The 22766-nt window shown below is 31.6% G+C and overlaps 2 protein-coding genes across 2 annotated transcripts in view; both read left to right on the forward strand.

Annotated features, from left to right (window-relative positions):
- Positions 1 to 4: 4 nt before the first annotated feature.
- On the forward strand, positions 5 to 5111 carry LOC107854122 (pectin acetylesterase 8). Its single transcript, XM_047413065.1, has 9 exons — positions 5 to 106; positions 214 to 300; positions 3172 to 3296; positions 3425 to 3485; positions 3575 to 3628; positions 3831 to 3908; positions 4017 to 4122; positions 4240 to 4385; positions 4878 to 5111. The coding sequence occupies exons 1-9, from the start codon at positions 5 to 7 to the stop codon at positions 5001 to 5003; spliced, it is 885 nt and encodes a 294-aa protein (XP_047269021.1). The 3' UTR covers positions 5004 to 5111.
- Positions 5112 to 7446: 2335 nt separating this feature from the next.
- LOC107854123 (pectin acetylesterase 8-like) overlaps positions 7447 to 22766 on the forward strand; it is a 31449-nt gene continuing 16129 nt past the window's right edge. Inside the window, exons 1-3 of the mRNA XM_016699118.2 lie at positions 7447 to 7713; positions 7956 to 8038; positions 8240 to 8369. Of these exons, the coding sequence (XP_016554604.1) occupies positions 7548 to 7713; positions 7956 to 8038; positions 8240 to 8369 (379 nt within the window). The 5' untranslated portion in view covers positions 7447 to 7547. The remainder of the gene's footprint in view (positions 7714 to 7955; positions 8039 to 8239; positions 8370 to 22766) is intronic.

The following is a 22766-nucleotide window of genomic DNA, read 5'->3' on the forward strand; positions in this document are numbered from 1 at the left end:
TACTATGGTGCTTTTGAAATTTGTAGAATTTTACAATTGGAATAGAGTTTATGTTCGATACTGCGATGGAGGATCCTTTACGGGAGATGTGGAAGCAGTTGATCCTGTAAGTCACATCAAGTACATTCTTCAAAGGTCCTAACTTGTTAATTAGTACTAATTGTAATATTTAAAGGAAATTTTTTTTTCTAACTAAAACTCCAAATTTGACAGGATAGTGGACTTCATTATAGAGGGGCAAGGATATTCAAAGCTATTATGGAGGAATTATTGGCCCAAGGAATGAATACATCTCAATATGTATGATCATATCGAACTCTTTACTCGTATACACTCCCCACTAAAAAAACTTGAACGTTTATACCAAAATTACTCTTAACATATAGTAACAAATACATAACATAAAATATTTAATATAATTTCATAAAGTGGAGTCTGGGTGGATAATGTACGCATATCTTTCCTTTACCTTAGGTAAAGAGGTTGTTTCCGATAAGACCTTCGGCTCAAGAGAAAAAGTCCAAAGTAATCTAGAAAATGTAGTAAAGAAATACGAAGAATAGCAAATATTAGCAAAACAATAACTACAACAACATAATAATAGTCAAAGGATAAGACAACAAATAATAACACAAGTCGAAGGACCAGAAACTATAGAAAGCAATACTACAACTAATAGGGACGGATAACAACACAATGAATTGCTACCTACTTACTAGTCATCTAACTTAGTCCATGTTCTCCATATATAATCTATCGTAGTAAATAAAATATTTTTTTATTTTTTATGTTATTAATTTCACTTTATAAACTAGTAGTAATCTTCTAGGCTATAGTGATTTAATTTGTTTTAAATAGAAATAGCTACACAATACCTCTATCGAATTACCCAAACTTTTAGGGGTCGTTTGGTAGAGTGTTTAAGAATAATGCAGAATATAGTGTATTAGTAATGTTTGCATTAGTAATACTTGTATTAGTTATGCTTGTATTTATACATGTATTATTTCTTATATATTGTTTGGTTTGACGTATAAGAAATAATATATCTTATATAATTTCTATAAAAGAAGTGTTTGTTTACAAAAATATCTTTCTTTGACTTTTTACACTTTTTTTTGCAACAAAGTTCTTTTGCCATCTCAAACATAATTAAAATTGTTGAACTAGTATATACAGATTTAGGATTAACTGCAAGACCTTCATCTGTGCGCATGAAAGGTTACGCCGACGGATTAACATAGTCGAAACAAAAATAAAATACAAGATGTAAAATTAAGGAATAGTCTCAAGAATTTTTTTTAATCTTTTTAAAAACCCTCGAAGTAAAGCAAAAATATGTTGTGGTTATTTAAATCAACTATTCATTGTTGTAAATTAAAATGGTGGGAAAAGAAATTGTTAAATATTTTGAGAGGATTCAATGTTGAAAATTAAAATGGCTGAAAAAGAAATTGTGAAATATTTTTATACAGAAATTGAGGGGTATTAAGGTCATTTAATAAGTTAATGCATGCGTTAAAAGTCTTTGTATTACTATTACATAGAAAATGGAGTGTATTACTAATACATAGGGGTGTTCATGGGTCGGTTTGGGTCGGTTATTGGTCAAAACCATAACCAAACTAACTTAGTCAGTTTTTAAATTTCTAAAACCAAACCAAACCAAACAAAAAAATAACCGTCGGTTTGGTTCTTGTCGGTTTAGTTCGGTTTGGTTTGATTTTTCCGGTTTATAACTTTAGCTAATGATAAAAGTTGAAAATTAAAAAAAACAAATCCAATCTAACATATGAGATGTTAATCGAATGTTGTATCTCAACCTTGAAACTAAGATGTTAATTGAGTGTTATACTTCGGCAAAGCTATGAACAACATCATATGAACGCTTCTAAAAAAATATTTTAAAACTACATTTAACAGAATGATATAATAAATCCTCCAAAAGGTGAACACATAAACTTCTTGCTCAACAAGGTTCAAAAAAAAGTTAAAATTAATGATTGTTTATAGTCAAATGAATCTCAGCTATAAATTTCAATATACAATAAGATATTATTTTCACAATTAGTATCATTTGTCATTCAAAGTGCAAAATTCACCTAGAATCTCATAAGGTACTATCAACTAGATGAAGAAATGACTTAATGTGTTACGATTAAAGTTAAATCATGATTAAAATATAAAATGTAACAAATATTTATATTGTATTTATGAATAATACATAAATAATTATATTATATATATATATCGGTTTGGTTTGGTTATTTTATCGGTTATTTCGGAGTAAAACCAAATCAAATTAGTATCGATTTTTTAAAATTCAAAACCAAAACAAAACCAAACCTAACCAAATATCATTTTTATTAATCGGTTTGGTTTGGATCGCGGTTCGATTTGGTTAAAAACCAAACCTTGAACACCCCTACTAATACACACTCTAATACACAATAGAGTATATAACTCATGCTTGCATTAGTTATACATAGAAAAAAAGACGTACCAAATAAGGTACTAATAATACACATTAACTAATGCATATATTATATTTTTCATACACTCCGACAAACGACCCATTATAGTGTAGTGGTACTAGTGAAACTCTTAACAGTATGTGTGGTATCCAAGGAGAGAAAAAAGAACCAAATGCAATTTTTTTTATTTCCACCTTTTTAACTCTCTATTTCTTAAGAGTGTACACAAGCTTGACTCTATTTGATTTGACAATATTGTTATAGGGATTTAGTTAGATTTTCAATAGAAACACAACATACAACACCTCTATTGAACTATCTAAACTTGTTAGTCTAATGATGGTAGTGAAACACAACAGTGTCCTCTTTTCCCTCTTACCCAAGACGGAGGGGGAAAAAGAACTAACTCAATAATGCTTTTATTTTTATTTTTTGACTCTCTGTTTCCTAAGTGTCTTAAAAAAATCTAAAAATTACACAAATACATAATTTATATTTTCAATATTACAAAAAATTCCAACTCCCTAAATATATTACAAAAATTCCATCATATACACAGAATGCTATGTATATGTCGGCTATGTTATGTATATTAATAGAGAGAGAATAAAGTAATTAAAAAAGTGGAAAAGAGTATAATTACTTTCAAAAGGATTGACATTTATGTTATTTATACTAAAAAAAAATTGTATGGTAGGCTATATTATCTGGATGTTCAGCAGGAGGATTGACAACAATCTTGCATTGTGACAACTTTAGAGGTCTATTATTGACAAGTGCTAAAGTCAAATGTTTTTCAGATGCTGGTTATTTTGTTGATCAGTAAGTGTTCTTCTTCCTTAATATATTACAATTCTATAAATATTTTATTTTTAATTCTGTTAACTAAAACTAGTATTTTCATTTATCGATCTAATTTCGTATTAACAGTTTAATGTGTATACTCTCAGCATGGATATTTCAGGAAAAGCATATATTGAACAGTACTTCAGTGATATTGTCACTTTACACGTATGTTATTATTTTCTACTTTTCAATTGCCTATTATATTTTGAAAAATGTATTTTATGCTCTTACGTGTTTTCAAAATAAATTTTTAGGGCTCTGCCAAGAATTTGCCTCCATCTTGTACTTCTAGAATGAAACCAGGTTTGGTAAGTGTGATATAAAGAACTAATTTTTCATTTATCAACATTATTGGAGTGTTGTTAACCAATTCCTCCATGGCAATAACAAATTTTACCACTAATTATTTTCAAATTTGAAATTTAATTCCAAAAGGTAATTACATATATTACGAATTATCAAACAAATTAATGAAATTTCATATCACATTTTTTTATTTAAATGGTGCAGTGCTTTTTCCCACAAAATGTGGCTCAACAAATTCAAACACCACTTTTTATTTTAAATGCAGCCTATGATCATTGGCAGGTCAGTTTATTATATTTACTAAGATTTTCCAAATATGTTTTATAATTTTTTTTCACTTTTTCATTAACATTTTCTTTTCATTAGCATTTTTCCCCCTATCGTTGACAGGTAAGAAACATTTTGGTTGCTCCTGGTGCTGATGCTGAGGGTACCTGGGAAAGTTGCAAAGCTCATATAAAAAACTGCACACCAGACCAGCTCAAAGTTCTTCAAGGTTAATAATAATATGTTCATATTTTTCAAATCATTATTTATTCGTCAGTTTATTTATTTTCTTTGTCTAAGTCTTAAAAAACAATTAATTTGTGTAATTGTTGAACAATTCTTTTAGGTTTCCGATTGGACTTTCTAAAGGAATTGAAAAAGCTTGGGCCATCTTCAATAAGAGGATATTACATCAACTCTTGTGATTCACATTGCCAAACTCAACAACAAGCCTATTGGTTTGGTCCCAATTCACCTAGACTATTCAACAAGGTAAAACTAAATTTTTGACGTATAGCTTGTTTAGATGAGTTTTTAGGACATCAAAAATGCTTATTTTTGGTCAAACAATTCCTGTTTTTTAAAACAAAAAAAGGTGTTTGGAGTTGTTTCAAAAATAGTTTTAAGCACTTTTGAGGAAAATAAACTTCTAGAAGTACTTTTTAAAAGTTTGTCAAACACTAATTGTAGCTTAAAAATATTTTTTGAATTTATTAGTCAAATACAAACTGTTTGTCACAAAAAATACTTTAAGAAAAAACACTATTTAAAATAAGATGGTTTTAGAAGTTTGGCCAAAGATGTTATTGTTAAACTCCGTTGCTTCAAAATTTTCCTTTTTATCCTAATACAATTTTGTTTAATAATTGTCATTTTGGATTTAAAATAAATATACTGTTCCATTGCTTCAAAGCCTGTATATACTAGAGTCAATGACTAATTAATAGCTGATAAAGTGCAACTACTCGTTTTTCCTTGTTGCAGACAATAGCAGAAGCAATAGGAGATTGGGTTTTGGACAAAAAACAGTTTCAACATATTGATGACCCTTTTCCTTGTGACAAAACATGTGTTGAAGCCAGTGACATAATTAGTTCACAAGATATATAATTATGTTTTTTTTATTTGAGATTGATAGAGATGATTGTGACATGGAGAATAATTTTTTTGAATTAATGCACTTGTATCATATAATAGAAATGAACAATTTATATATTGATTTGGACAAATTCATATTTGAAACATTGTTTTCTTCAGTTATCCACCAAATTGCAAGTGTTTTCAATGTTTTGATATGTGTATCTAATCGCCCAATCTCTTCAAGAGTTTCCAACTCATCCTCCCCTCTCTCTTCTAATTTCCTAGCATATTCCTAATGTCAAAAACTAATTTTTGAAACTTGTGATCTAACAGGAGTAACTGATAGTTATTTGTGTGGGCAACCTTTCGAACTATAATAGCAGCGAACAAAATCGAAACTGCCTAAATTGTGAAAATGAGATTGTGAGAGAGCAATACAAGTCTGTATTGTTTGGCAAAGAATGTTGCACCCTAAACCACAAATATCCAGTAGCCGGGTAACAATAGAAAGTCTAAAATTAAATTATTACTAAGCAAATAAAGCTATTATTTTCTTTGACCGAATAAAAAGAAAAAAAAATATTACATAGGGCAATGGATGATTATTTGTCTTAGAGTACAAGTTTTCTTCTGTCCAGTGAACATTAGATTCTTATCGTGATCCTCAACCCCCATCTTACATATATGTACTTTTTTTCAGTTGCTTTTTGGCTGAACTCTATTGATAATTATTTATTTGAACCTAATATTTATATAAAATCATACTCTCTTCGTTTTAAAATAATGAAATTATTGTAGTATTTTTTAGTGTTTAAAAGAGAAAATTAAATAGTCAAAAGCCCCCAACCTTTCCCCCAAATCTCAACTACAAACGTATACTTTGGGGGGTCCTATGACCTCCTGAACTATTTTAAAATGAAATTATTACCCCCGAATTATTTTAAAGTGAAATATATACCCGTCTAAAAACTTATACCCAGATTTTATTTTAATTTGTGGTCTACACGCGCTGCCACGTAATTCCACGACATATTATTTTTTTTACTATAAAAAATTAATTATTTCTTCTTCTTCTTCTTCCTCCTCCACCTCCTCCTCTTCCTCTTCCTCGTCCTCCTCCTCCTCCTCTTCCTCCTAGTCTTCCTCCCATCCTCCTCTTCTTCCTCCCCATCTTCCTCCTCTTTTTCCTCTTCTTCTTCAATGACATAATAAATCATATGGAATTTACACGATAGGTGATCTCATCAAAATCAAATCAACAATTAATATCAAAAAAATATTCAATTTTCACAAAATGGTACCACTTTCCCCGATTAACGGAGAAAGATAAGCAGCTTCAATGGTGCACAATTTCTGGCAATGAAACGTCGTTGAATAGTGACTGCGCCGGCAAAATTCAAAATTCCGACGACTTCATTTTTTTCGATGAATTTCCGCATTCTCAACGTCAATCAATTTTTGGGGAGCTAAGGAATGATTCTAACCCAGAAATTAATTCGAATTTTCCAATCTGAATTGATCCAACATTCTCAACGTCAATCTGAACTAGTTCTATGAAGTCGGAACAAGTCGATTTTGTGCTTGGAGATGAAGAAGATGATAAGTAAATCTTGAATGCCATTGATGAGTTCTTAGATGTTATTGAAGAAGAAATGCCATTGATGGGTTCTTGGATGCCATTGAAGAAGAAGATGAAGAATTGAAGAAGAAGAAGAAGAATTAAAGAAGAAGAAGAAAAAAAAAATAATAATTGTCATTGATCGGTTCTTGGATGCCACTGAAGAATAAGCAGAAGAATTGAAGAAGAAGAAAGAAAAATAATAATTAAAATTATATCTATTTATTTAAAGAAATATTAAAAATAAATTTTTAATAAATTATTTTCGTTCTCAAAAACACACTCTCTTTAAAGAGAGTGAAACACACTCTCTTGCCATGTCAGCGTTGGGGATAGTAATTTCATTTTAAAATAGTTCAGGGGGGTCATAGGACCCCCGCAAAGTATAAGTGTGTAGTTGAGAGGGTAAAGGTTGGGGAGCTTTTGACAATTTTCTCGTGTTTAAAATAATTGAATAGTCTATTATTCAAGATAGATGTTGAAATTTTTTTCCAGTTTACCCTTCATTAATTAAAGTTCCAAGGTTGAGTTCCAATGATCATTAATAATTTTTTTGGGGTTTGAAATGGGCAAATATAGAAAAGCAAGACTAATTTATGTCTTTGCCTTTTTTTCTTAACATGTGTTTCATATTCCAACAATTTAATTATTTTGAAACGGAAAAAGTATATATTTATTATGATTCCTTTACTAGAATTTGGAAGATAGCATTCTGGCCTAGTGTTTTCGATATATATGTTAATTCGCACAGATTTATCCGCCTAAAATTAAGGTAAAAAGATCAACGCTACATTTCAAAAGATTTCCAAGATTACCTAAATTAAATTTTATTTTGGTATTCACTTAAATTCTACTTATTCACCATAATAAATACTCCCTATTCCATATATAGCCTTTTTTCACACTTCATTACATGATATGAAACCAACTACTTTGTTGAAAGTATATATATATACATGTATTCTTCACCACCATTAGCAATATTATTATTAAGAGAAACTAAAAACAGCAGAATGGCTACCACTTTTTTGTTCGTTTTAGTTTGTTTGTTGATTTTTTTTACAACAGAAAGTCTCCTTGTTAATATCAATATACTTCAAAGTGCCGTTGCAAAAGGAGCTGGTGATTTTCTTCTTCTTCTTTTTCTTCTTTTTAGGCTGAAGAACGTTTCTCAGTTAGAAAAAAAAAACCTCTTTTTAATATTACTCAATTTGTGTTCACCTCTATACATACATACAGGTGTACGCAAATAGTTTTATGTATCCCATCAGTTCGAATTGTCTATTAACACTTCTCTTCTGTGTGAGTGTATATATATAGACAAGGAAGCGTTTTTTGTTTATTGTTAATGTTTGTGTTTATAGTTTGCTTGGATGGAACTGCACCAGCGTACCACCTTGATAGAGGATCAGGCACAGGAGTGAATAATTGGGTAATATCAATTGAGGTTAGTTTTGTTATAAAATTCCGTTTCTCCATGGAATTTATTTCAATAATAATGAAAGAAACTTTTTAATATTTTCCAAAACCGAGTCTCCATATCCTCGAGATTTTGATTTATTAAATGTTAGATTTTTACATCTATTCTTGTGGATTTCTTCTATCCTAGAATAGCAACTTATTAATTAAATAAATTTGGGTATTTAAGGGAGGTGGATGGTGCAGAAATGTTACTCTTTGCCTTGAGAGGACGAATAGTAGGAGGGGATCTAGTGCAAAAATGGATCAACATTATGATTTCTCTGGAATGTTGAGTAATGATCCCAAGTTTAATCCAGGTAAAGTTTCAATCTTTTGATTCATGTCACATTTTTTAATTATTTTTATATATTAGTCACACATTTTGCTGACCTACATCCACAAGCCAAAATAAGACTGTTATGTGGGCCGGGTCGGGCCAACCCGGAACAATCGGTTTGTGGGTCGGGTTGGGCTGGGCTCAACAGTAAAAAAAATTAAAAATAATCCTAATCCGGCCCACTTAATCCAACCCGATCAAACCCATCTAAATCCGGTCAAACCTGGTTAAAAAATTGGTCAAATCTGGTAAAAAATATAAGAAAAAACTTTTTTTCAATAGACATTATATATATATCCACCTACATACATTATAAATACCTTAAACACCATATATATATTATATACTACATTAGAATTTAAAAAATATATACACATATACACAATTATACATATATACACACCATCCAATATATATGTACTACTTTAAAGTTTAAATAAAATATACTACAATATATATATATATATATATATATATATATACACACACATACACACACACACATGTATACGTTAAACATACACATTTATACTAATTTATAAAACATATACACAGTTATACGTTAAATATACATGTCTATAGAAGATATATACACATGTATACGCTCCATTCAATGTATATATACTACTACTAATAAAATATACTGCAATATATATATATATATAGTTATATACTAATTTATAAAATATATACACATGTATACGTTAAATATACACATCTATAGAAGATATATACACAAATATACAAAACATATGCTACTTAATATAATAAATTAATAATACTTGATAGTAAATTAATAATATATTAGAAGTAAGTTTTTAATTTAAAGTAGAAAACTAGAAATTCAATTTAAAATTATAAATCATTAAATGAAAAAAATATAAAAAGTAAGGACTAAGGAGTGAATGAATTTGGGGAATTTTATTGATTATAAAATGATCCAAAATTTATAATTTACATGAATGAAAAATCTACAAATTAAGAATCATTTTTTCCAACTCTTGCATGTTAATATTAACGGGAACTTGCATAGGATAGTCGAAGTTAATGGGGGCAAAATCATGCATTGGACTTGATTCTACTGAGTTCTCCCATGAAGACATAATTTCTTCAAGTTTCAGCTCGTCGCTCGGCTCCGGTTCCATTCCTTGGTTTCTTCTTTCCGCTCTAGTCCAATCTCTGAGGCAAACTAGAACATTCATTACATTGCTTCCCAATGAGTGTCGATTGTTTCCAAGCTGCTGTCGTCCTAGACTAAAGGCGCTCTCTGATGCAATGGTTGACATTGGAACATTCAAGATATCTCTAGCTAATCTTGAAAGTACAAGATATTGTGTTTCATTACTCCTTCACCAATCCAACGTGTTGATCCGTCGTCTGCGATCCTCTAGCGCCGACCGAAGATAATATTTCAGCTCTTCCCAATAAGTTGATGTGTAAGCTCTCTCATCAACACTGTTCCAACAAGTTAAATCATAAATGCTATCAGGAAAACCATTATGTGCCGTCCTTTTAGAAGATGATGGCTCCTCGGGAGGATGAGGAGCGACAGTTGGAGTGATATTTGTAGGTACGGCTAAATCAAATAAATCAGCATAGTGATTATATAATTTTTCTATGTAATCCTTTGCATCATTCATAGCCGTCCACAAATCAGGTTGTACTTGTTCAGAATCAAGGTTAATATTTATTTCTAAGTTAGTATAAATAATAGTACTAAAGTGGCACATATTATTATATTTCATGCACGGATTTAACATAGCACCAACCAAGTAAATAGGGGGAATTAGGAAAAAATATTTTTTAAATTTAGTAAACATGGCACCAACAACTTCTTTATAACCTTCTTTATTTTTATATTCTTTGAGAAAACCAGAAATATCGGCTATATATGCCTAAATATTACAAACAGTAGGATAATAAGCACCGAAAAATTCAACCGTAGCAACATAAATTTTTTCTAAAAACTTAACAAGATCCTTAATCACAACCCAATCAGAATCATGTAGCATGCAATCAGCAGAATCAGCAAATGAACCGCAATGTTGGTTAAAAGCTAGTGTAATAGGAAATCTATATTTATAATAAGTTTTTAAAAAATCATATGTAGAATTCCATCTAATATCAATTTCCTCAGGCATCAATATCGGTGCAAGTCTATTTTCTTGACATTTAATTTTAAATTCTCTAATTCTCGATCTACGATTATTTTCTTGAATAAAACCAACAGCAAGACGAATTTTTTCCAATATAAAGCTCAAAAAACTCAAGACCATCTTTTACAATAAAATTATATTTATGACATGCACACTTAATATGAAAAATTTTAGTTAACGATGGAGATAGCGTAGATTTTAATTTTTTTTATAGCAGTTTTGTTTTTTGAAGCATTATCAAAAGCAATACATGAAATTTTATTTTCGATGCCATAATATCCGGCAACTTTAACAAATGTTTACGATCTTCATCATATAAAAAAGCAAGAATACGTTTTTACATCAGAAAATTACTATTCATCCAGTGACAAGTAACGGTTAAATAATCATTTTTATTTACAACACGACCAAGATCAGAAGTTAAGGACAATCTACATTGAATATTTTTTAACAATGTTGATAAATAAAAACAATATTGTGAATGAAGTCTAAAAATATCAGACTGACAAGTACTTCTAAGAATACCGTTAAACATAGGATTATAAATTGCTTGTATATAATGAATAAAGACATCAAAAGAAGGAAAACTAAAAGGCAAACAACCCATAACTACCATTTTAGTATTTCTTTTCGGTCCCTCAATTTATTATACTTCTTCGTTACCTGACCGGTTGCTGAATCGATTCTAGTTTGCGTTGGCCCACCAACATCCCCACCACCTCATGCAATATTTAACTCTCTTTCATGAGATTCACCTATATGTCTCATTAACGTACCCGTACCCCCTTGCTTGCCTCCGTACCTATGCTTATATATTTGTTGACAAATATTGCATTACACCTTAGTATCTGATATACGTTCAAAAAATTGTCATGCAACACTAGTTGTTTTATGAGGTCTTGCGGCACGGGGAGGACGGAGAGGGAGATTAAACGATTCAAATCTAATGTTAGCATTTTCTACTACGGGTGTCTCACCAATATTTTCATTATCTTCGTCTAAATTAACCGCATCTACTTCATTTTCTTCTTCTATACCGTAATTTTTCTGATCTTCTACATAATCCATATCATGAGCACCTACACCTATTTCTTCCTCAAAAGGTGTACCAAGTGGTACCGGAGGCGAAGACACACGGGTATATCGACTACTTGAACTACCTCTACCGCTAGTAATTCATTTTTTACTACCACTACCACTTCCGGAATAAAATTTTTTAACACCTTTAGTAGCGAGGTTTCTTAATTTATCCATAGTATAAATTAAATTAAACTAAAAAAATTCAAAATACACAAATATAATAAAATTAAATATTAAATAATTAATTCAATAAATAAAAATTAAACATAAAAGATGGAACGACAATACTAAATTTTGAAAGTATCCGAAGGTTGCGACTTTAGAAACTTCCGCTCGTACTTTGTAAACGCAAAATTAAAAAATTAAAGTGAACACTTTAAGAAATTAAATATATTCAATATTTGAGAATTGAGATTTGAGAGAGTGAAAAATTGTGTGAAAAATGATTTGAAGGTGTAGGGTATCTATAGAATTTTTTTTGGGATTAAAAAATAATTTTTAAAGTAATTTTTTTTCTTTTTAAGAAATGGCCCAAACTAGCCGTTTGGACCCATAAATGACTATATAGCCATTGGGCCAACGGCTAGTTTGGCCCAAAATCCAAGAATTTAAAAAAAAATAAAAAAAATTGATTTCGGGCGGGACCAATTAATCTGCGGGCCTAGACTGGGCTTTGTTTGGGCTAGGTTAAACAGGCCCAAATTAAAAAAATAATCGGCCCAGGACTCGAAACCCTGAAGCCCTAGGGCTTATCGGGCTAGGTCAAATCGGGCTGGGTCCATTAAGTGGGCCGGCCCACTTGACAGGCTTAAGCCAAATATACAAAAGTATTCACTATTCTATGTAAAATATGTATATTTTATAAATATTGTAGATTTATGTGTTGGTGAAATTATAATAAAATTACAATTATAAAAATTATAAGTGAAGAAAACAATATCTTCTTCTTCGGCTGAGGCGAGGATATTTCGCTTTCTTTAAGCAGATTGAAGCCACTGTAGCAAAATAATCTTCTGGACTTGTCTCCTCCAGGATACACCAGCCTTCTCATAAAGAACAACTCAACAGCTCTCAATATGAGTTGAGTTCAAAGCTTCACAAAAAGAACACCTTCAATTCCTTCAACTAATAAACTCTCTTTTTTGTAACTTTTGTTAACTCTATTTTTTCTTATAATTTTCAAAATCATGCATGACCATCTTTATTTATAGGTGAAATATTCATCATTGTATTGAATAAGGATGAATGAGGAATAGTGACAAGGAAAAATCAATGCCCCTTAGGTTACAAAAGTTATAAAGATTGCATGTCATAAAGTGGTAGAAAGTGAATGAATAAAGAATTGGAGGTTACATGAATTTCACGGAGAATGATTGTCATGCATAGCCACCACTAACCGTAGAATAAAGTGCATGAAATACACCACCAATAACCTCACTAATTTCTGTAGTAAAGGAGAGTAACCCATATGTTTTTAAGGCATTATGTGTCACTTACTCACATGAAAAAAGTAACTGCAAACATGCATGCAACAAATCAATGAAAATGATGCATCTGATATTAAAAAGAGAGTCTACTAGCTAAAGGAAGACTATCATGCATAAAGAAGGTGTGCTCTACATTGAACCTCCATTTAGTAAAACAACAATTTTTACTCCAGAGTTGTAATGGTCTCAAACTTGAATTATGAATATTTGAGAAAAATAAAAGGTCATTGCTTACACATAATAGTCAAGGTGTTGACATAAGCTTTAAGGCCTTAGTCAATGTATTTGCATGATTATCACAAGATTTGACACAATCAACATTAAGCTTTAAGGCCTTAGTCAATGTGTTTGAAATAACAAATCTCTCAACCAATTCGCTTCCTCACTAGCTAAAGGTAAAACAATTAGTTCAGCCTCCATAGTAGAGTTAGCAATAATAGTTTGCTTTTTATATTTCTAATAAATAGCACCTCCACCCAAAGTAAAAATAAAATTAGTAGTAGATAAGGAGTCACCTGATAAAGTGTCCCAATCCATATCACAAAATCCTTCAAGTACACAGGATATTTTTTATAGAACAAACCACAAGTTTTATTTCAATTTAATATCTCATTATTCTCGTTATAGCATGACAATGTTAATTATCTGGCTTGCTAATAAACCTGTGTCATGACCTGAGCCGAGACCCTGGCTGCGACGGACATCTCGAACCTAGAAGGCCCGAGAGACCCCTTATCATACTAACTTAAACATAATCCATATATAAATTAAGTGCGGAAGATATAATAATGTTCAATGGAATTAGGAAAATACAATACTCAAATTCCATTCTACACCAGTCTATGAAGGCTCTACTGAACTAAAAATACTATTCTGAGTAAATTGGGATAAAGCCCCCGATCGAACCATAAAACTAACTGCGATTACATATAGATAGATTGCCTTCCTGTGTAAGGGAGTCTCACCAAATTCTGAAAGTTTGAGAACAATCTACTACTGAGATGGATCTCGGGACTGAGCCTCTGAACCTATAGATAAGGGGTCAATACTCGAAAGTACTGGTATGTAGAACAACCCAAAACTAACATATATTTCATGTAACATAATTGAGAGCATTGTGAAAGCAATTTATCATAACATATATATAAAAACACGTAGGTAAAATCAATGAGCTTCAAAACATTCTTGTAAGTCATGACTCAACTCTTTGTTTTACTTCTGAGCTAAATGGTATGTCCTACAAGTCTGATATCCCACTGACAATATAAGATCCACTCTTAACTCGGCGACCAACTCCCTAATTCGAGTTTGCTGTAAGAATTGAGGTCATAAATAAGAACAAAGTATGCCTCCTTGCTAACATACGCTATAGAAAAAATGTGCCTTCTTGCTGGCGCACCATATCATGAGAAAGTATGCCTCCTTGCTGACATACAATTCACAACAACCTGTAACAGCAAACTATTATTTTGGGCTATCAGTTATCTGAATTCGAGCCTTCTTTGGGTAACCATCTAACTCTCTTACAACTCATTTGTAGCCTTTTAAAACATATATTTAAACTAAAATTATGATCTGATATCTGAATAGTCTGTAGTCTATTTTATTCTTAGTCTGTCATGATAATTATCTGATTTGGTATCGTCATACCAAGACTTCCGGCCGTATAAGCCATATAATATCATGCTATAGTACTTTTATTTAAAAACATGTGATGGCCACCCAAAAGATTTACATCATATGAGAGTTCTCATTTCAAAAGCATATGAAAACTTATATAAAACTCTTTTTTCAAGTCTTTAACACATGGTGGCCAACTCTTTTATAAATCGCATACAATTCTTTTATTTAACACAAAGAGCACATATATAACAAGAAAACATACTATCATCAATCGTAACTAACGTCCAGTCCATCAATGATAGTAAAACATTTGACTTATACATTAGGACATGCAATTGAACAACCCATAACATGTTCAATCAAATAAATTTTATGTTGAGAGGAAATTTCATGAATCTTGCTCTCATACTAATTCTAAAAAATATATGATGTATAAACACATGAATATAATTCAAATCGATAGAAAACTTCATGATAATCTCATCAAAATAGGTTCATGATACATGTTCTTCATACGGTTTTCAAAACCCTTCTTATATAGATAATTTTCTGTCACACCCCAAGCTGAGGCCCTAAACATGACATGAACCCGATACTATTACTAGTATAAGCAAACGTTCTGGCATATCACATGAGCATACACCTAACATAATGAATAGAAAGAAATAAATATAAAATAATATTTCTTAAAGGATTGAGCCTCTCATCAATGTTCTTTAGTATCACATAACGTCTGACGACACAATAGTCTTGATAAATATGACTAAAAATTACAATATTTTTCTGACAACTAAAACAGTCTGTTAAGCCTCTACTGACTAACTATAACTGTCGAGAAAAGGCCCCAGCATACCCTGATACTAAAAGGACATAGAGAAATTGTCATATCTTAATTTGGCCCGAGTAGAAATAAGGTTCACCAATTGCAGAAGATGATAATCCTAATGAGGCGCCTGACCACGAACTTGAGATCTAGAACCTACATAATAAAATGATGTAGCGCCAAAAAAGATCAATACGTGGAATGTATTGGTATATAAAATTACTTTAGAAGGGAAGTAAAACAAGAGATTAGAAATGAAAATAAAATTTAAAAATAAGTGAAGACAACTGGAAAGGAACAAGAATATAAAATAAATTTATAAGTGACCAAGTAAGGTAGATTTAATTCCTTTGATTATTTGTGAGCAAAAGTAGTGAACCGTCATAAACCACCATGTGAATGGATGGAGTATGATCTCGGCCCGATCAGCTAAGCCATCCTATACTTTTTCGGGCATAAGACATAACATGACATGACATAATTTGCTTGCAAGTATCTATGGTTAGCCCTTTTCGGAACACATGAAAAAAAGAGTCATCCGACTTGTGGAATAATATCTATCCTATATCAGCAAACATAGTTTCGGGCATTTGCCTTTTCAATCTATGCCTTTACGATCAGCTAACTAACTCCCTTATGCTCATGACATTATCTTATTTATATGATTAGTTCTTGATCAAAATGTTAGTATCTGATTAGTTCTTGATCAAAATGTTGGTCTTGTTATGTTCATGTTCATAGATTAGCCTTTTTAGGCTCAGGCTTATGGTTTAGCTTTTTTAGGCTCATAATTATGCATAACCACTTTAGGCTCATATTGAAAGTTAGTCATAATAGATTCATATTCATGAGTTAACACTATCAATATTGGAGAGTCATGATAGGTAATTTCATGGTTCGATATGATATAATCATGTACATGATTGGAAGCATTCTTATAAGAATATTCATGGTCATATTATTAAGTATCTATTAGCTAAATGGGGGATTCCTGGGAAATTGGTATTATTATACTAAAACTTGCAAATTCATAATGTATACATCACAATGAAAAGAGTTTTACGAATGTTACGGGAAGGTTACCTTCTTATGGATTGTGAAATAAGAATATACTTTTAAGAGTTTCATAAATTATATCTTAATAAATTTAATAAAAACATTCACATGATGGAATGACTGAGATTTTGACATGGAAGATTGGTCTAAATATTACATTACAATTATCTACTGCCGGATATTCTAGAAAACAGATTGACATGAGATTCCAATAGGAGATAGAACACTTATTAATAGTAAAAAGTGAACTCAAACTCTCAATCTAAGAATCTAACAATATCAATATGGGAAGTTCAATTTTCAAAGAGCTATTTAATAAGCCAACATGTCGATATTTTGCGAAAACAAGAAGAAAATCATACAAAGCAATTGGTGAAGCAGTCTTACAGCTTGTGGAACAATCATACAACCAATGCAATAGTCATACAACCAGTTATACAAATGGTTATAGAGCTAGAATTGGTTCAGACCATATTAACAATTAAAAGGATGAAAGATGATGAACAAATAAAGATGTTACTTTTATTTTCTTACCCCATGTATCTACGAAAAATATATTTATAATTGAGGAATAAGCGTATGAGAGTTTCTTCAATTCTAGTTTATCTTGTACAAATTAAATTGGTGAACATAAAATTTGAAGAATACGTAAAGATTGTATTGCATACCTTTAAAGGTTAGAGAAACTAGTGATAGGAAGGAAGAGAACTAAGCTTGTTTCTTGAGCCAATTCTCCTATATTTCTTAAGCTTGACTTTGAGAGAAAGGATAGAGGTGTTAAGGCTAAAAATCTTTGAAATTGATAAGAAAGAGTTTTAAAAAGTATTGGGGGTTATGGGAAAAGTAAAGGACAAAATAACCCCTCCTGGAATGTGAAAAGATAAGAAAAGAATAGAAAATTTTTGTCTAATAGGCAGTTCTGACTATTCTTAGAAAAACACACGTAACTTTTTACTCAAAACTCTGATTTATGAACTGTTGGTGGCATTGGAAGGAAGATTAAAAAATATTTAATTTGATAGGTAGTGGGTCGCATAACTCTATGTATTATAGGTGAAATGCTCGTTTAAGTTTGATCCTTGTATGAACCTATACGAAAACTTAATAATTAAAAAACCTTTTAATTCAAATTTATTTAGAGATTTCTTATGCCCTTAATTCATACTCAATATCCCTACGACACTTAAGACATGACCTTTACACCTAGATCAAATAAAAATCCTAGATTCATGTCTAAGTACATAAGAACATCGGTCCTATTTGTTTTATCTTTAGCTCAAACGTTTAGGGTGTTACAATATCTCCCCCCTGGGATCATTCATCCTTGAATGATGGTCTTAGATTAGTACGTTACATGGGAATACCAAAATAGTCTAGTATCTCTTGAGCTATTTCTTAATGACATGAACTTTCCTAATATGTGGAGCATTATAACAAGCCGTGGAAGAAACATACAGGCACGAGTCATAAGATGCAGACATATCATAGGACATGAGTTTCATGGGAAATGAAAATAACAATGTAAGACATGAGTTTAGGGGTATCTTAGTTGTATACATAGGGCTTATAGAGCATGAATGACATGACGAAGACTAGGACATAAGTCCCATTCGATCAGAAGTTACATAACATGAAATAGGGGTTCATTAGACATAGGAATACAAGTATTTTCACCTCTAATACTGGTAGTATTAGATCTTAGCAACACCTTTTGAACCTATCTTTTTTCCCTGAATGTTACACTTTATTATTTCCAAAATACAATTCTCACATGGGCACATCCAAGTACTAAAGTCTGATTCTAACACATTCTTACCTTGTCTAAGCCTACTCAGAGATACAAGGTGCCACATCTAAAATACTCATGCTAGTCTGAATTTGAAGATCCCACAATTTAATTCCCTTTAAGAACCTTCATCTTGATTATTGACTTGCTCTTATGTTAGTTTTAAAACTCAACAAGGAATCTCTTGCATCTACAGTTATACCCAGACACATTACTTTTTCTCATCATGTAAATATCCATTCTTGAACTCTGATCAAGAAGTCACAAATTACATAGTGTATTTAGCCACATAGGTATCGACATGATATCTAAGCTCATCGCTATAAATTTATGGTTTCTTCCCTGTTAATAAGAAAAATATTCTCCATCTAACCTAGAACCTCTATGAACCACAATTTTAGGTACTCCTACCCGGGGACAACCCATATGAATTCATCTAACTATTACATATAGCTAATTTTCATCTCACACTTCATCCATGCTTATGATCTTAGATGAATTGGTACACTGCCATCATTGCAACAAGGAACATCTAGTCACTCCATTCCAACCATTACTCAACTGATATCACACCACTATCATGTCATAAAGAATACCACCAAAGGACTAGAATATGAGCATAAGGAATATAAGGGATACTTCTCAATCACTACTAATACTTATTGTGACCTTGCTAATAAAGATGTGTCCTGTGAATAATGCATAATAGGCACGAATGTTATATATATAAAATACATAAAACATAACTGAAGAATCATTATGGATACAGATAATGACATAACATGAGTTCGAAACATATCAAAAAGTTTAAGTTCATAGGACTAGGCATACTAGAATTCATAGATTCGTGGAGTAAGTATGGGATCATTGAGTTAAGCTTATTTTCATTCTAGGAACTTAGCATGAATGTGAATTAATATCAAGTTCATAAACCAAGATAATGGGCATGATTCTAATACAGGGACATGAGTAGAGTGTCATAGTGACTGAAGTATAAGGGATATTTTTGGATAAAAATGGGTTACTTTCTCATTCTAGCTCTTTTTGAACTCATTACATTACTATTTATATCCAAAGACATGACTGGTTCCTCACCCAATCATCTCCCCCTTAGCTAAAATTTAGTGTTTTAAGTTTGTGGACTTATTATCTATACTTAGCTATCATTACTTTACTCTGCATAGTCGGGTTATCACTACATACATGAATGCTAAACTCTCTTTAATAGACTATATTTGTAGATAATTAATCTTTGCTAGGACTTCTTTATGAGATACTACTCTAAACTTTTACTTGCCTCTATGTCTATTATTCTATAATTTATGCTCCTATTGGTATACATGCCCATTTCCTCAAAAACTTAACAAGCTGGTCTTTTCTTATTAGTCTATATTTATCACACCTCTAAATTTCTATCCACCCAATATTATAGAATTAAAACTTATATCAAGAGACTTTACATTATATTGTCTTATTTATAATCCCCTCATTCATACCATAGGATTACCTTATAATTCATACCTGGAATCTCTCCAACTTACACAATATCAAGAATAATAAACTAGGAACATACCACACTTAGGACCTTAGAATCTCATCTACGGTATATGTCTCTTCGGGAGCATATATCTTGCCTTATAATTCTTAAGATTTTCTTATCATCAAATATTTTAGCCTTCACTCACTTATTCATCTAGAGCCCACATATATCACACTTACACTTTCACACTTTTCAGAAGTTAACATCTTAATTTCTTGCATATGTTATGTCAAGCCCACTGTATCAAATCCTAACTAACATTATCACTCTCATGCTACCCTTCTTCTTACCACGACAATCATCTAAGGTCAAGCTCTACAATCTAGTACTAAACATAGATGGCACTTATCAACTTATACTACTTAGAATTATTTCTACCAAAGATAATCAAGAAATACTAGGTCATTGAGGTCTCATGACAAAATAGTAAATTTTTAATGTAGTCTCACAGACTATCTAGTTGCAATCTATGCGCGTATTTTTTCGCACATAGCTACTACTTATTCAATGACCTGCCTAAACTACATTCATAGATCTAAAACAAAAAGTGGGGGCACTCTCTTTAAAACACAAGGGGTAGCCTAAATTTGTCAATTCCTGACCACTCTATCCTCCTATTCATAACATAGACTTAATCTTTACTAACACAATGGCATGTCATCCTAACTTCCTTCCAGTTCAAGTATACTTCTAAGTCATCATATCAAAAAATCCTATCTCTACTTGCAACCATCAAATTTACACCTTGACCAACACCTAAGGACATTTTATCTCATCACCCAGTTAATGGATAAATGAATTCAGCTACATACTTCGATCAATTTACCATCTCCACTTTTAAGCCACTAAACTTTTGAATTCATATTTCTAGATTTAGAACTCATTCTACTGCTTATGACTTACAACACTCTAAACTACACTATCTCTCAAGTGAAAAGTACTACCCAGGCATTGACATACAAACTTTTTCGATTAAAGTTGTCATGAGTAACAAGGTTCAAAAGGGGTTGAGAGTACATATTAACGCAGGGTCAAACATACTATTCTTATAAACAAGGGTGCATCCTTTCAAAATGAAAAACTTAAACACACTAATGGTCTCTTCATAATCTCTTGTGCGGTCTCTTAACTTTTTGGTTTGCTCTATCTGCGAGAAGTACATTGATAGGAATCTGACCTTTACAGCCTTTACCACCTCGAAGGTGATACATAGAAAGAACAATTAGAGAAATGCACGGGCTTGCATAAGTTTCTTAGGGCAGCTTTATTGTACGATCTAGAGTATGAAAGAATTGAAATATTTCTTAAATGTCCTACAACCTCTAAATCATAAGTGTGGTGCTCTTCACACTCATAATTAGCACACTACTAGACATAACTTCTTAGACACTAGGGCACTTGGACTCTGGGCTCTGATACCAAGTTTGTCACACCCCGAGCTGAGGCCCTATATGTGACACACACCTGATATTATTGCTAGTATGAGTGAACATTCTGGAATATCACATGAGCATAAACCTAACATAATGAATAGAGAGAAAGCAATATAAAATAAGATTTCTCAAAGGAGAAAGTCTTTCATCAATGATCTTTAATATCACATAACGTCTGGCGACACAATAGTCATGATAAATAAGACTAAAAATTACAAGCTCTTTTGATAAATAAACCAGTCTATGAAGCCTCTACTGACTAACTATAATTGTCGGGAAAAGGCCCCGGCATGCCCTCATACTGAAAGGAATATAGAGAAATTGTCATAAATAAATTTGCTTTGGGTAGAAAGGAGGCTCACTAATTGCAGAAGATGATAATCCTAATGAGGCCCCTGACCGCGGACTTGAGATCCAGAACCTACATCATGAAATAATGTAGTACCAAAGACAACCAATACGTGGAATGTATTGGTATGTAAAACTACTTTAGGAGGGAAGTAAAACAAGAGATTAGAAATGACAATAAAATTCAAAAATAAGTGAAGACAACTGGAAAGGAACAATAATATAAACTAAATTTATAATTGACCAAGTAAGGTAGATTTAATTCCTTTGATTATTTGTGGAGAAAGTAGTGAACCATCATAAACCACCATGTGAGCGCATGGAGTCTGATCTCGGCCCGATCAGCTAAGCCATCCTATAACTTGCTGGGCATAGACATGACATGACATAATTTACTAGCAAGTATCCATGGTTAGCCTCTTTTTGGGACATATGAAAAAAAGAGTCATCCGACTTGTGGAATAATCTCTATCCTGTGTCGGCAAATAGAGTTTCGGACATTTATCGTTTCAATTTATGCCTTCACTGTCAGCTAAACTAACTAACTCCCTTATGCTCATGATGTTATCTTTTTTATATAATTAGTTCTTGATCAAAATGTTAGTCTTGTTACGTTCATGTTCATAGTTTTGGGTTTTTAGGCTCATGCTTATCGTTTAACCTTTTTAGGCTCATAATTATGTATAACCACTTTAGGCTCATATTGAGAGTTAACCATAATAGGTTCATATACATGAGTTAATACTATCAATATTAGAGAGTCATCATAGGTAATTTCATGGTTCGATATGATATAATATATGTACATGATTGGAAGCATTCTTGTAAAAATATTCATGTTCATTTTATTAAGTATCTATTAACTTAATGGGAGATTACTGGTAAGTTGGTATTATTGTACTAAAACTTGAAAATTCATAATGTATACATCACACTGCAAAGAGTTTTACAAATATTGCGGGAAGGTTACCTTCATATGGATTATAGAACAAGAATTATGCTTTTAAGAGTTTCATAAATTATATCTTATAACTTTAGTAGAAAC

This window comes from Capsicum annuum, chromosome 1 (assembly GCF_002878395.1).
Source record: "Capsicum annuum cultivar UCD-10X-F1 chromosome 1, UCD10Xv1.1, whole genome shotgun sequence".
NCBI classification, from domain to species: domain Eukaryota; kingdom Viridiplantae; phylum Streptophyta; class Magnoliopsida; order Solanales; family Solanaceae; genus Capsicum; species Capsicum annuum.

Excerpts from the sequence above, each read along its gene's own strand:
- LOC107854122 (XM_047413065.1), top strand. The coding sequence starts at position 5 with ATGGTGCTTTTGAAATTTGTAGAATTTTACAATTGGAATAGAGTTTAT. Across the intron at positions 4,123-4,239 it reads CCAGCTCAAAGTTCTTCAAG|GTTTCCGATTGGACTTTCTA; the intron begins GTTAATAATAAT and ends CAATTCTTTTAG. Across the intron at positions 4,386-4,877 it reads CACCTAGACTATTCAACAAG|ACAATAGCAGAAGCAATAGG; the intron begins GTAAAACTAAAT and ends TCCTTGTTGCAG.